The sequence below is a fragment of the Metopolophium dirhodum genome, chromosome 1 (assembly GCF_019925205.1).
Source record: "Metopolophium dirhodum isolate CAU chromosome 1, ASM1992520v1, whole genome shotgun sequence".
Taxonomy (NCBI): Eukaryota; Metazoa; Arthropoda; class Insecta; order Hemiptera; family Aphididae; genus Metopolophium; species Metopolophium dirhodum.
In genome coordinates this window covers 25619037-25636049 of record NC_083560.1, presented here as the reverse complement: position 1 = coordinate 25636049, position 17013 = coordinate 25619037, and the positions used below count along the sequence as shown (strand labels likewise).

At 25.9% G+C, this 17013-nt stretch overlaps 1 protein-coding gene and 1 pseudogene across 1 annotated transcript; one reads left to right on the top strand and one right to left on the bottom strand.

The window, feature by feature from the left end:
- The first annotated feature begins 1122 nt into the window (after positions 1 to 1122).
- LOC132934979 (rho GDP-dissociation inhibitor 1-like) lies at positions 1123 to 6752 on the top strand (annotated as a pseudogene).
- Positions 6753 to 12330: 5578 nt separating this feature from the next.
- LOC132935607 (uncharacterized) lies at positions 12331 to 15625 on the bottom strand. Its single transcript, XM_061002206.1, has 10 exons — positions 15559 to 15625; positions 15312 to 15490; positions 15034 to 15218; positions 14895 to 14974; positions 14676 to 14824; positions 13482 to 13589; positions 13185 to 13280; positions 12999 to 13077; positions 12766 to 12927; positions 12331 to 12706 (listed from the first exon to the last, which is right to left on the bottom strand). Exons 1-10 carry the CDS (start codon positions 15578 to 15580, stop codon positions 12510 to 12512), a joined length of 1257 nt encoding a protein of 418 aa, XP_060858189.1. The 5' UTR covers positions 15581 to 15625; the 3' UTR covers positions 12331 to 12509.
- Between the last annotated feature and the right edge of the window lie 1388 nt (positions 15626 to 17013).

Below are 17013 nucleotides of genomic sequence, written 5' to 3'. Positions count from 1 at the left end.
TTATTAATTTAATTCATCAATAAATTAAAATGTATGTGCCTTTTACGATAGTTCAATTGTTTGGTAAGTTATGCGTATATAATATAGTTTAAATTAAAAGTGCTCATAACTCCCTTAAACAATGAATTATCATAAAAAAAACTCACATAAACACACAGATAATGTTCTTACCATCATGTTTCATAATAGGCTGATTCACTCTAATTCTTAAACTAACCGAGTTAAACTTGATCTGATGAGCGTAAATTTGCCATGTTAAGCACTTGTAAGACGGAGACAACAAATATCTGTGTAGCGTTTTCTTAATGACGTTGTACACAATTTGGGATTTATCACTGATCAGACAATGCTATAAGAATATTTTACTTAACAACCATAGTAATTATACGATACAAGAAAGTCCCTGTATGAGATCACAATTATTATAAAAAAATTATGATATTGGGATGGATTTCATGTTTTATACTTGTATTGCATATTTTTTTTTATTCAATAGTCATCTTAAAAATCATTCAAATCTTTATATTATTATATTGTTATTATTATTATTATTATTATTATAAGATCCGACAAACTTATTAAATCATTTTTGGTCGAATTTGCTGAATTTATAAGTCTTAAAACATTACAAAGCTGTTTCCAAGAAACTATTGAAAAATTACAATAATATTAGCAAAATACTATAAATGAGAGAAAATTGGTCCTATATTATTTAACTTAAACTTTTAAAACTTATATAAAATATTCAATTTTTATAACTAAGGATTGAAAATTCCAAAAAAGGATTTTCATCAACAGTTTGTTCTGTAATCAAAAAATCAAAAAAAATCTTAACATTGTTTTTTTCATAGACATATAAACAAGTTCAAATTGGGACTAAATTAGATATTTAAACGAAGGATTACAATTTTAGTTATTTTGTGGTAATTTAAAAGTATTATACGTAGGTACTTACTTGAAACCTTTTAAACATATAGTTATATTTTATAAACAAAATCACATTTTCAAATGCAACTTTTTCAGCAAAAACTATTTTAACCTATTGTAGTACCTAATATTAAAATAAATTACTACTTTAATCATAATTAACATTGGGTCAAGATTAACCTGTTTCAAAAAGGTATGAGGTAATTGGCCACTACAGATTTGTTATTATTGTGCCCGGTATTTGGGCCACTAAATTAATATGTCAAATATAAATTGCTTATTACAAATTTAAATTTCCTATGTTTGTTAGAATCTATTTATGTTGACGGCACTTTTGAATACTGTGCAAATCATTTTTATCAATTATTTTCTGTTCATGGTTATAAAGATAATTCATAATACGTTCCTTTAGTATTTTATCTACTTAAAGACAAGCAAAAAGATACTTATAACATTAAAATCAATTATTCTTTATTGTTTTGATTAGAGTTTACAATTTAAAGACTTTAAGAAAAAATTAAGCATACACGGGCGGGTATACAAATTGTAGGATGTACATTTCTTATTGCGTTCTCAATTTTATTTTTGACAGTTATAATTGTAATGATGACAGCGTGGATAAGGTGGCGATTCACGATGACGATGAAAATGATTCCAACTATAAACTGCTGCCGGAAAAAAACTATTGAAGAGCTATTAAATGCTGACAAAGAAGAGGCGAGCTTGCAAAAATACAATGAAAAATTACTGGGTGATGCTAACAGTGGGATAATAATTTTTGGTGATTATAATTAACCAAAATTATTGTGAAGTGTATTGTGTCCAGTGACGCAACTAGGGGGAGGCTGTAGGATAAGCCCCCCTGACTAAGATTTAACCTCCCAAAAATTATCCCTTATATGTTTAGATATGACCCCCTTTGGGTTATTTTAAATAAATAAATAAATAAATAAATAAATTTTTCATAATAATCAGTTTAATGACTGTGTAACATACCTCATAATATATTTTTTAATTTAGAACTACCTAGCTTGAATTTGAATTGTACGAATATCATAAATAGGTTCAGTTTAATTTAATTACTCCAACAGTTTTTATAATACAATTGATATTTACATTTTAAATTACTAATGTAATAGCAATTATTTAACTTGTATTTAATACAAATTCATCCCTGTGTTTGTGTGGTTGTTTATTACATGATAGGTTGCAGTAATCCTATTAGTTAATAGTTGTATTATAGAATTTACCATTTAATTTATAAAATTCTGGGATACATATTATGCAACTCTAGCAACTAATGAAGGGTTTGAACGTTCTAAGTGAATTTTATTTTTTTTCTAGATAAAGATAATTCAAATAAAGTGATTGTCCAGAAATTAGCATTATGTGTTACTGATAGACCAGACATGGAACTTGATTTGTCAGGAGATTTTACAAATTTCAAAAAAACAGGTTAATATTTTGTTTTACATTTTAAACTCTTTTTGTAGTATATTAAAAATATAATTACATTTTAGGTGTTCATTATAAAAGAAGGAATATCATATAAGATTATAGAATAGATTTTATAGTACAACGAGAAATTTTTCATGGTCTCAAATATGGTCAAAAGACTTATTGTCTTGGTGTACCAGGTAATATTTTTAAATACACTTAATATAATAGTACTTAAAATACCATGGATCACCAATAAATATTTTTGGAGAGACACTTTAGAAATCCAGGAAGGTTTTGGATTGTATGCTTATGTTTTTCCTAAGAAAGTTAAGGCAAAATTAATAAAAACCTCATTTAATACACCATTAGAAAAAAAATGTCGTCTTTGGGGTACAAATAAGGGACTTGCATGTTAACTACATGCCACTATTTGGTAACCTTTGTTATATTCCAAAAAATTGATAATTTGAATTCATAGAAATTTGATTGTATGTTAAAATGTTCAACTTAAATATTTGTATAATGACTCATTATTAATTAAAAATATATATATTTTTTAAATTTTTAATTTAAAACCTATAAAGGTTATTAATAATAGGTATTGAATACCTATTATGTATTTTAAAATGTAGCCAAATAATTCAGAGTATACTAATAGAATTTAAAGGACAATAAAATATTTGATTAAATAAATGTTAAAAAAACTTATAATTTATGTAGTTAATAAAAAATATGTTGGTCAATATCAAATTGCATTTGTTATGAAAATGCATGAAATTCAGTCCATGTCTTAATAATTATCAATATTATAACCCAACACTACTGAAGTACATGACGTATATTATTTAATTATTTTGATATTGTTTAATTATATTATTCTAATAAACTATCAAAATTTATTATGATATTGCTTCAAATGTACCTATCATAAAATTATTAATATAATAATGTTACATCATTTTTTTATTACACTTAATTTCACTAAAATTATTGTTATAATATTGTGTATTTTGAATATTTTTAAATGTATAGGTACTTATTAGTTATTAACATTTACTATTAATTGACTCTCTTAAGTTCACTTTGGAGAAGATATGTGGGAAAAACAACGTGAAGATGAAAGTCGACGTTGGAAAAATGATGCTGTACCATTTATATTTTCTTTCACAAAACAAAAAACTAAAAGAAAACCCCCTGCACAAAGGCAAGTAAAATCTGTTTTAAATAATCAAATCTCAGAGTCAGAAGAAAAATTACAAAATCCAAGTCAACCAACTCAAGATGTGAGTTTAGTTAATAATTTGGAGTCCATTCAGATGCAAATGAAGTATGAAAGTATGCAGAAAAAGTTAATGGAGTATGAAAAACAGTACAAAAAAACTGTTACTAAAGCAAAAAGATTTAAAAAAGAACTTAAATATATCAAAAATAAGTAATGAAATAAAAAACTTTTCAAATGTTAAATTCAGTTTTTAATATTGACCAGATTAACGCATTAAATAGAAATTCCACAAAATTTATGAAACGGTCAAACTCAACTGTGATGAAGGCATTAAAGCTAAAATTTAGTTGTGGCAATAATGGGTATGAAGAATTACTCAAACAAAATATTCCTCTACCATCTCTAAGAACATTAAGAAGAAGACTTCAGAATTTAAAGATTGGTACTGGCATTCTACATGAAGTTTTCAAATTTTTACAAATAAAAATTGAAACGTTCAAAGATGAACACGAAAAAGAATGTGTATTAATAAAGGACGAAATGTCCATTACCCCAGCCAATTTAATTGATGTATCTACAAACCAAGACATTGGAAAAGTAACATTACCAAACATGAAGGTACGGCTACTAATGTTTTAGTATTTATGCTTGGTGGCATTACAACACGATGGAAGCAAACAGTGGCCTATTATTTCACAGGAAAATCTATTGATGGCACTTAGTACCATGATATTATGGCAAATATAATTTCGATAAGTGAATCAATAGAATTAAAAATTATAGGTATTGTATCAGACATGGGGTCTAGCAATCAAAAATTGTGGAAAAAATTGAACATTACTGCTGGACGACATGGTGAAATATCAAACTGTTTTCCTCATCCCCTTGATTATAATAGACAATTTATATAATTCCTGATGTTTCTCACCTTTTTAAAAACATCAAGAACATGTTAATGACTAATAAAATATTATATATAAGTGATAAAATTAAAAACCTATATAATCTTCCTACTAACATGATTTGTTCAAGCCATATTGAAGATATTATAAAATTTCAAGAGAAATTAGATTTTTTACTTGTTCCAAAATTATCTGAGCAAGATTTAGTACCTAATCATTTCCAAAAAATGAAGGTTGGGAAGTCAACCAATATTATCAATCATGATGTGTGTACAGCATTACATTTCTTATCAGAAAAATTAAATAAACCTGAATACATTACAACGGCTTGGTTTATTGATATAGTGGATAAATAGTTTACATTGATGACTTCCAGACATCCAGTGTTAGCATTAAGTAAACTGAAACCTGAAATGTATGAAAATAGTATAACATTTTTAAAAGGATTTATAGATATAATGATGGATATAGAAGTAGGATCCAAAAGAACATTGAAACCTTCTCAAAAAGGTTCAATACTAGCAACATCATCGATTTTAGACATTCAAAAAATATACTTAGACGAAAAAGGATTTCACTTTATTTTAACCTCAAGAATTACACAGGACTGCCTTGAAAATTTATTTAGTGTAATGAGGACAAAAAACATAGTACCTAATACTCTACAAGTAAAAAGCAATTTGAAATTATTGTCTGTACCCCAGTATTTAAAAGATATATCGAAAGGAGATTATGAAGAAGACGATAGAACATTTTTTTCCGGTTTCTTAGATAGTTTAAAAGATTCTAATCCTGAAGATAAGAAATTTGAAAACATTCAGTTGCAACAAGAAATAAATGAGCTTAATATGAACTTATGTAATAGTGAGCTAAATTCATTTTATAATGTGTACAGCTACATATTATCTAGTATAAAAAAAAAAAACAACTACATGTGAGCATTGCCTAATTTCAGTTGGTTCCAGTTACAGTATTAATGCTTCTTTTTCCAATTTAACAAAACTTAAGCGCTTTAAAAAAGAATGCTTATTTTTCTTCAATGAACTTACCTTCAACTTTTTTTTAGCAATGGAATCAAATTTTTAGGAAGTATTACAATATAATAAAAATTAAAATTGTGATATAAAACAATTCTTAATTTGTAAAGTGAAAGAAGTTGAAGTTTCCACATCCTTAACTGTCATAAATTACAAAATTATGTAATAACAAGATTCATTCTATTTCGCTTGAAAATAGCAGGAAGAAAAAATACTAAGCTTCTAAATAAATATGGAAGCAAGTCTATTGCTTGCCATGCTTGGTATTTAATTATTTATGTATTGTATATAATATTTTTTATTTGATGCTTGGCAATTTCATAGTGATATGGCTTTAACTTTAATATTTATTCTTATTTACTATCATATATAGATTATGCTTTTATAATTTGTATTGATTTTTAAATATATAAAAGATACAATATTTATAAACATTGATTTAATTTTGAGATATATATTTAATTTACAGATGTTCAATTATTGAGGTTGCCATATTAGCCTGGAGAAAAAAAAAAGAGGACAGTTTTTAAAGGAAAATTTGTAAGACACATTACTTTGTATTATATTGTACTGATTGATTAGCAAACTAATGGCGACCAAATCTCTTATCATATCTTATCAGTCCATATGGCCACACTCTCTCTATCAAGGCACTCTAGTAAACACTGAATAGGAAATAGTTAATATACGAATATAGTTCATCATAAAAAAAAAGAATATATTATTATGTTAACTTTTAAGTCATAGGTAGTCACAGTGATTCACTAACAAGTTCCATTTATTCTTTAATTCCTAAAAATAACATCTTATAATTGGGAAACTGTTATAATATGTATTTATTGTTATGAATTCTGCTAAAATATTCATTAATTAAAAATATAGTATTGATTTATGGTTAATTTTTATTTGTTTTGCTACAAAATAGTTTGAGGTAAACTAATCAATATTTTCAATATTAATTCTTGCAATTTGTAATATGGTTACTTTTTTTAGTGGACAAAATTACTCACATAGTTGGATTGTATCCACCAAAGATGGATATACAGAGTTATACAACACCAGCTGAAGATGCTCCGAGCAGCATGATGGCACGTGGCTCATATACGTTTCATTCTTTGTTTACGGATGATGACAAAAAGGAACATTTAAAATGGGAATGGGTAATCAAGATTAAAAAAGACTGAATGGACAACTAATTTGCAGGAAATTTGAAATATCAGTTATAAATTAAAATCATAAATTTATAAAAATTTAATTACATAAACAAATGCTTTAATAAGATTATTTTCATTCATCTTTTTCTTAGATATATAGATAATTTTAATTTAATAAGTCAATTCGTACGAATGCCGTTCAATACAAATGAAATAAAGCTAAACATTGTTGAACATTTTTGAACAGAATATCAGGTCTATAAATTAATGGTACGTTTGGAAAATTATTATTATCTGAATAATAAGTAGTATAGTAGCACGATTAATTGTTATAAAATATCATTACTAAATAATATTGGCACAGCATTCATTGTAAGACCCTTCCCAACATTTGGGTTTAAACATATATTATCTTTACATACCACATAATAGGTACCCGATAACATTTTTGTAAAACAGAAGGATTTTTGTTCAGCAAAATATTTCTGTCTGACAATTTTCCATCCATTGTTTTTACCTTTAAATTGGTAGGAAACCTTAAGTAAATCAAGTTGTTGATTTTTGGTTTTTTTAACCCGACTGTTTAAACATGACTTTTTAAAATATTGTAGTTTTATTTTACAAACATGATATTTTCTTATCATAAAAATGTAGGTGTGTAATTTCCATTGATTAATCCCTTATTCAGTGCAACGAGAGCACTCCCACATATTTTGTTATCTATAGCCAATAGTTTTTAGAATATTCATATTAGGTACACTATTTGTTATCAAATTTAATAAATAAAATAAGAAAAATTACTTTAATAATTAATACCTCTTAAATTCAAACCAGTTACATTCAACCTATTATTTTCTACTATAATCTAATATAATCATCTCAATAAATTAATTTGCAACTAATAATTTCTTTTAAGTACAATTTTTGTTCAATCATGTTGTAATAAAATACATACATATTACATACAGTTAATAAATTACTACAAATAAGAAATAAAGAAAGTTTACATGTCGATCTTTGACTTTTGCAAGCGTTTTTAAACATTTTTAATCCTTGATTCGAACTAAAATATGTTTCTCCATGTGTTATTATTATTACCTAAATTATTTTAATAAGTGTAAATAAATATCTTTTTGTATTAATTTAAGTAACCGCTAACAAAATATATGAGTAGGCATAATTCAAATTTGAACACGACATTCAAATCTGCACCATTCACTTTATAGGCGCAATTTAGGTTTTTTGACTTGGAAAGGCTTTACTTGTTTAAATGTACACCCACATCATATAACATAATATTATTTTTCTCTCACCCACTTTTTTATTTTTAATACATTTTTAATAATTATAATTATATTATACATTTTACTAAAACAAACTAAAACATTTAGGAACCTACATATATATAAAATTTAATTTAACTGTAACCATCAATTTGAAATTGCAAATTTATAAAAAAAAAATTACTACTAACTATACTATATTATGTTCTAAGGGGGTGGATCCGATTATCTATCCGAATATATTAAGCGTACTTTTGGACCACTAAAATCTTCTCCAGCTGGATTTTGGTAGTACCTGCTTCCAGTCCTGGCTGATGGTCATATAAAAATAACAATGATCATACAATACACAACATACATGATATTATATTGTAATATCATATTCACGATCGTCTGGCGACGCGGTGGCGCCAAAAATTATAATTACGAACAAAATAACAATTGTATAACATGTAAAAGTAAAAAATATTAAATAATATAGACAAGAGTCTGTCCTCTTATGGAGTAAGGTTAAAATATTGTCATAATACAGTTAACTATACGTATACACCATGTCATGTCATGGAGGTCGACACGGTACTAAAAAAGAATACAGAAAAAAGAACAGAAAAAAAACAATTTTTAAAAATTTAAAATATACCTTTTAATTGATTATCACAAAAAAAAAATATTCATATCAAATTATTATTGTCTTTTATTCACAGGTAATACTGCAAATTTACAAAAAAACTAAGAAGTCAAATTGTCTATACATTCACATAAATTTTTTATTCTCATTCATAATTAATACCTCTTAAATTCAAACCAGTTACATTCAACCTATTATTTTCTACTATAATCTAATATAATCATCTCAATAAATTAATTTGCAACTAATAATTTCTTTTAAGTACAATTTTTGTTCAATCATGTTGTAATAAAATACATACATATTACATACAGTTAATAAATTACTACAAATAAGAAATAAAGAAAGTTTACATGTCGATCTTTGACTTTTGCAAGCGTTTTTAAACATTTTTAATCCTTGATTCGAACTAAAATATGTTTCTCCATGTGTTATTATTATTACCTAAATTATTTTAATAAGTGTAAATAAATATCTTTTTGTATTAATTTAAGTAACCGCTAACAAAATATATGAGTAGGCATAATTCAAATTTGAACACGACATTCAAATCTGCACCATTCACTTTATAGGCGCAATTTAGGTTTTTTGACTTGGAAAGGCTTTACTTGTTTAAATGTACACCCACATCATATAACATAATATTATTTTTCTCTCACCCACTTTTTTATTTTTAATACATTTTTAATAATTATAATTATATTATACATTTTACTAAAACAAACTAAAACATTTAGGAACCTACATATATATAAAATTTAATTTAACTGTAACCATCAATTTGAAATTGCAAATTTATAAAAAAAAAATTACTACTAACTATACTATATTATGTTCTAAGGGGGTGGATCCGATTATCTATCCGAATATATTAAGCGTACTTTTGGACCACTAAAATCTTCTCCAGCTGGATTTTGGTAGTACCTGCTTCCAGTCCTGGCTGATGGTCATATAAAAATAACAATGATCATACAATACACAACATACATGATATTATATTGTAATATCATATTCACGATCGTCTGGCGACGCGGTGGCGCCAAAAATTATAATTACGAACAAAATAACAATTGTATAACATGTAAAAGTAAAAAATATTAAATAATATAGACAAGAGTCTGTCCTCTTATGGAGTAAGGTTAAAATATTGTCATAATACAGTTAACTATACGTATACACCATGTCATGTCATGGAGGTCGACACGGTACTAAAAAAGAATACAGAAAAAAGAACAGAAAAAAAACAATTTTTAAAAATTTAAAATATACCTTTTAATTGATTATCACAAAAAAAAAATATTCATATCAAATTATTATTGTCTTTTATTCACAGGTAATACTGCAAATTTACAAAAAAACTAAGAAGTCAAATTGTCTATACATTCACATAAATTTTTTATTCTCATTCATAATGTACAAAATATTTTATAAATCATTTGACATGCATTTAAATATAATAAAAAAGTATGAGTATGTGTAAGTCAATTTTCGATATTTTATTTTCAATGTTCAATAATTAGCTCTAAAACTTCAAACTTGTGATATTTTACTTTTTGAGTTTGGTTATTAAAATATCGAAAATCTACTTTTATACAGGCACCGATAAACTTATCTTCTAAAATATAGATAATAGGCGTTTTACTCTCAAACCCTCAATAAACCATCTAATTGGAAATATAAAAATAAATGTACATGACATTTCCCATACTATTGATAATTGGTACTCCTTAATATTTTTTCAATATTTTCATAATCAATTAATATATTTTTAATTTTTAATAATTGTTCATTTTTTCCGTGTTCTTTTTTTCCTTGGTCTTTTTTCCGGGATCCTAACCTTAGTGACATCACGTTGGATGGTCTGAATATGTTTGAGTACAAATACCGTAAAACACACAATTAATCAAATATCATTGTGTACAGTATATTATAATATACCTAGGCGTATAGTAACAAAACACTTCCTATCAAAAGTCCCCACGAATAATATTTATTAATTTTTATAATACAGCAAAATTATTAAAATTTATATATTTTTTACTAAAAAAATTACCTATTTCAAATTGACAAATTTTCTATAAAAAGCATACCTACTACAGAGTTTGATTTTTTATTTTTATTTCAATATTGTAATGATTCGAAATGATGAAATACTAGATGATAATAATACTTTATTATATTTATTAAAAATAAAATGCCATATAAATTTCAAAACACAAAATCAAGAAAACAATGACGGATGGAATAAATTCTTCCGCAATAATATAATAAAAATAATATTACGTGGACTGAATATATAAAACTGATGTAGCATTACTATGCTGATATAATAAAAGTTTCTCATCAGTGTTTCATACAGTAAAATATTTAAATAATAACAGTTTTAGTAATTATTTTGTTCATTTAAAAATATTATTCGTGTGTACATGTCATTTTTACGTTTGTTATTAAATATTATAATCAAAATATTTAGATTAACTTTATGGTACTTCCTATTTATACCACGAATCGTTTCTCAACGTTCTATAGGTATTGACTATTGGCTCAAAAGTTAATAACAATAACATTATAATAAATGAAATGTGTGCTTGGCAAAAATAAATTCAACCTACTATAGGTATTACCAATAGTAAAATAAATTACTATAGTAGCAGTATAAATATTCATAAAATGTTAACCCTATAGTTGTACACTTGTACTATTCTTATAAAACTCACCTTGTACTTTTGCGGCTTCTTAAAACTTAAAATAAATTTCATCATATCAATTCAATTGACAAAAATAACAATAGCCAGGCACCAAACTATAATTGTCATTTGTGGTGTGCTATTTTAATAAGAGTATGAGACAGAAGTACAAAACATTAATTGACAGCTGATCCTTATTAAAACTTTCATCGTCATTTGTACTATACAATACATATATATAAATCAAATTTAGCAAACCCAACATTGAACTTTGTTCCACAAATAACAAATTAAAACATTGTTATTTTGTTCTTGACATTTTGTCGTTATACATGTATTTTGAAATGTAAATTTTACTTGCTATGCTTAATATCAGAAATAGCATACAAACATATATTATTATGTGACTGAACAAAATTATTTTTATATTATATTAAGTATAAATGTAATGAAAATATTTTAATTTTAAATATTTAATTAAAATTGTTATAAACATTTTTTTAAAAGTTAAATTATTATATTAAATATATTTATTAAAACATTGTTATTTTGTTCTTGACATTTTGTCGTTATACGTGTATTTTGAAATGTAAATTTTACTTGCTATGGTTAATATCAGAAATAGCATACACACATATATTATTATGTGACTGAACAAAATTATTTTTATATTATATTAAGTATAAATGTAATGAAAATATTTTAATTTTAAATGTTTAATTAAAATTGTTATAAACATTTTTTTTAAAGTTAAACTATTATATTAATTATTATATTAAATTTTTTTTATGTTTAAGAAATAACTTGTAAATTTAAATGGTATTTAAATTGTTTTTAGACAATATTTAGACAAATTGATATGTCATACCCTCAAAAATGTTATGCTACATCGGTTTTGTGATTTTAATTTAAGATTACTTAAAAACATAAGAAAATGTTTTTGTACATACAAATTTTGTCAATATGTTGCGCATGGGCCAGAGGAAGAAAGCAAATAGTGCAATGATATCCTAACAAAATAAAAAAAACACTGTATACCAATATTTGTAAATGTATAAATAATTTTATTCCAACAGAAATAAATGAATAATGGCTAAGTATTTGACATTTTTTTTTAAATTTATATAAGCTGTTTATAACATGGTATCTACCATAAAATAAAATAAAAAAAGAATTTGTGTCAATTGATGAATATTGATAACACGCAGCCAGAAGTTAGTGCTGTTATACTACTCATATGTTTCATCTTCATCAGAATCGTTTAGTTCAAGTAAAATGAAGAATGTATTTAAAACAGTCATAGTTTTTGTTTCTAAGTCTTCATCAAATCCAGCATTGAATTTGTCATCTTTTCGCCATATTAAAAAAGATTCTTTACTTATAATACTATCCTGATAGAGCTTATGGAACAGTCTTAATACCATTCCTTATGGAAAAACAGTCATATTAATGATAAATCTAAAAATTAATCAGTTGGTAACTAACCTTCAGGATATTCTAGTGCAGCAGACATAATTTGAATGCCGTACAGACATTGTACTTCTCTTGCCTGAATTTCAGGTTCTGAAAGTGGTTCAGACCGAATATAATAGATTAACAATTTCACTTGACCATGATTAAAGAAATCCTCGTATGATTGATTTGAATCTATAAGTTAAAAATTAATATTTAATAATCGAGTATTTTAGCATAATCGCAGAAGAAAATAAATGACTTACTCAAACATTGAATGACAATAGCTATAGTTAATGCTCGCACAAACTGAGGGCATTTTATTATTTCTGCACTGATGTTAGTCTAAATTTAAAAAAATGAAATTATTTTATAAGAATGTTTATTATTGACATGTTTAATACAAAATACAATGTAATAATTTAAATTAGTTGGTTAATTATATTACTCACACTTATCCAACCATGCAATATATCGTATAGTGGTTTACGATCAATCATCTTCAATTTATCATAAATCGCAATAGATAAAAGGAATACTCCAATTCCCTAAAATATAATATATTAAATACAATAGAACAAAATATATTTATAAAATGTTTTCTGAGGTTCTGTCACTGGACAGTCTCCTCTTCATGTGTTTCATGTCTTCTTTAATCACTATCATCATTGTTACTTATTGTTTTATGTGTAAACAGATTGTAATATTTTTAATAAAAAAAAAAAAAAAAAAAATGTTTAAAAACTTACATGATTTTCAAAATATTTATTGATTTGGTTATAGGGCATAAATATGTCAAGAGCAGCATATTCCGACGCCAGCCACTTATTGTAAATCCATAATATACCACCTGATTGCTGAAATGACAAAAATAGTAGTATTATAGATCAGACAACCAGAGCATCATAATATTTAAAAGTTTATAACATATAATTAAGTTATAACGAAATAAATGATATAAATAATTAACAAATATAAGTTGACCAATATCAAAGATTAAATATCACTATATTATATAGGTAACATCAATGCAACCATTTATCGCTTATTATATATATTTAGATGTAACTCACAAGTGTCGCATTATTGGCACAAAGTGGGAATTATGAATGTACTCGTCTCCTGCCACTATGGGCCACTAATTAATCAAATCTAAATTAAAATAATGAGCAATAAATTGGTGTTGCCTATCTATAATGTTATTTAAACTATGCCGATATGTGTTGAATTTAAAAAGAAAATATCTAAATACTAAGCTTATATATGTCATACTGAAGAATACACTATATATTTTCTGTGAATTAAATTAAAAAAATTAAATTGTTCTGATAAATAATGTTCAACAATCTATAGTGTCTTTTAATATATGATAGGTTAGGTTAGGTTATAAGTGATATTAGTAAAATCGTTTTATTTTTCATTTATATATCAAATTTTGGTTGTTAGATCTTTCAGTATTCATAGGATATTGTGTATAATATGTGTATATTGATTGTCTTAGGATCCTCTAAAATGCTTGTATTAAATGTTCAAGGTTCTTCATAAATAATTAAAAACTGTATCATGCATAATTTTTTTTATATAAAAAGCTCTTAAAAAGACAAAATGTTTTGAATAAACAAGAAAATAGTACAATAATTTTTCGGTACAAATTTCTGTCCATATGTAATTTTTGAATTAATGAAAACAAAGTTTTTTTTTTAAAGCGAAGTGTAATTGATATAATTTTTAGTTTTTCTGATAATTTTAAAAAAAAATCAGTAATAATCGCTCACAAAAAAACTAGACAAAATTTGTCAACAGAAACCTAATCCACAAAATTAGATTGAATCATTTTTAATGCTCAAAAAAAAAAATATGACAATAAAAAATCACATAAACATAAACCATTTGACCCATAAAATCTAAAAGAACAAATTGTTTTAATATCTACTATCACTTACTTCTTTAATGTTCTGCATTTCCTTGGAACTAAGAATTTTATTTAATACTTCTGTGAAAAATTTAGTAGAATTGTCTGGTCGTATTGATGTACAACAATCCTTTAAATTGTTGAAATCAAAGAGAGCATTTTGTGATAGTAATAATGGAGCTATAAAAAACATTTAAATTTAGGATGCTTGTATAGGTACTTCAATTACTTGCATAGATAAAAAAATTACCAATAATTGCAGCAGTATAGGAGAAAAATTGAGGATAGTCCATCAAATAATCATTCCAATCTTTAAGAACAGCATCGAATCTTTAAATTAAAAAAATTCATATGAATTACAGTGTTATAAACTATGAATAATTAATTACCCTCGAGTTACGGCCTCCATAGAAAGAATTTTTTTAGATAAAAGTTCTGCAAAAATGTTTCCTGCCACTGTTGTTTGGGTGATTGGACTATTGTCTAAAGTTATAAGTGCCAATGATTTCACAAACTCTTCATGTCTTGTGCGGATCACCGAAGTTTCATCTTCCGATAATGAATAAATTATATCCTATATAAGAAAGCAAGATTAAAATGATGTTTATAATTCAAATTATAGGTACCTTATAATATTATGATAAATATTTTTATGTTAAATACATACATCTAAATTTTGCATTTGCTCATATTCAAAAAGCATGTTTTTACATTTCATATTAATTTTATTGGCCATTTCTGAGTCCAATTCTGACACTGGTTCTTCAACAGTTTCTTTTGACTGTGAACTAGAAGAATTTATTGAAAGAGTGGGTTGAAAAAATCGAGGCATCATACTCACTACACCTTACAAAATAAAATAAATAAAAACAATTAAACACGAATAGGTGTTTTAAATTTACAAGTTAACTTACTAAATGTCATACTAGACATCATTCTTTGTCGTTATCAAATACTATAGAATTTGTGGCGACCCTCCACAATGTTTATACTGTAACCGCGGTATCAGCGCGTCAGCCGCCGTCCGCTGCGCGCACCTCCTTTTTTTAACATTGTATACTGCGTGTCTGCGCGTCTACCTCCATAAAGGTCCCCACGCACTAACGCGGTGGCAGTGGCGGTGGCGGTGACCTGATTTTTTTATAAACTTTAAATATACATTTGTTTACATTTTTAAAAGTTTTTTCTGAGAATAGTTACACAATATTGTAACGAAAATTATAAATAATATAATTAATTATTATTTGTTCATTACTATAATATAATTACAAGTATACGACGTATACAACGTACTGCACTTATAAAATATATAACAATTTAAAAATTATATATAAATAAATAGTAGGTGAGTATAATTATTATACTATATTACATACAGCTAAGTACATATAAAGTTAACTAAAATAAAATGAAATTCAAAATAGTAATATAATATTTTCATAATATTACCTTTTTCTCCGTTCATTTCACAACTTACTTATCACAGTGTCCCACAATTGATCCTTTTTTTCTGGTGTCTTTAAATTCTCGCAGTGTCTTATCATACAGTATTGGATGTTTTTGGACAACCAATATTAATTTTTCCGTGTGGTTTTTTTTTAAAAATCAGACGTCATGTATGATTGTGAAATACAATTATGTTTAAGTACGCATTTATGCAACTGTCGGCCAAAACTAAACAAGAGCAACTAAACACGCAGTCTTACTAGTCTTACTTGTTTGAAAATGATAATAATAATAAATATATTAAATACAATTATTTTACAGAAAATTTTTTTCAAGTTCCAGAAATTGCCAAGTTTGGAATCAACGGTAGGTAGGCATACGATAACTATAAATACTATTAATACTAAGATATAGGATAACTAAATAGTATATTTTCAATTCAAAGAATATATATCATTTTTAATACTAATTTATTAATTTAAATTTCATGCCAATGATATTATATGAGGCAAATTTATATGCATCATGATTGCTATATAATTAATCTGTATAATTACTTCCGATAACGTAAATAATTTTCATAATAATTTTATGTTAAAATAATAGACAATTATCATTACTCCCACCCCCAGGCCACGCCAGTATCCCAGCTCTGGCCCACAAAATATACTGCCCGCGTGCCCTTGTAGCCCTGTTCTTATATTTTTTGTTCAGCTGCCATAACGCGGCGGTGAACTCGGTCATGCAGCAATTTACCGTCACGTTATTTTACCGCCAGATCCACCGCAGGTTTCACCGCGGCGGTGTGTGGACCTATAAGTACTAAAGTATATAGTACTAAATATATGTGTACAATTTTACCACCACCGCGGCAGTGTAACACGACCTCCGACCGACGGACCCGCTTCTCTTTTAGGATGTAC

Excerpts from the sequence above, each read along its gene's own strand:
- LOC132935607 (XM_061002206.1), bottom strand. The coding sequence starts at position 15,580 with ATGATGTCTAGTATGACATTTA. Across the intron at positions 15,491-15,558 it reads GATGTCTAGTATGACATTTA|GTGTAGTGAGTATGATGCCT; the intron begins GTAAGTTAACTT and ends TTATTTTGTAAG. Across the intron at positions 12,707-12,765 it reads TGCACTAGAATATCCTGAAG|GAATGGTATTAAGACTGTTC; the intron begins GTTAGTTACCAA and ends TTTTTCCATAAG.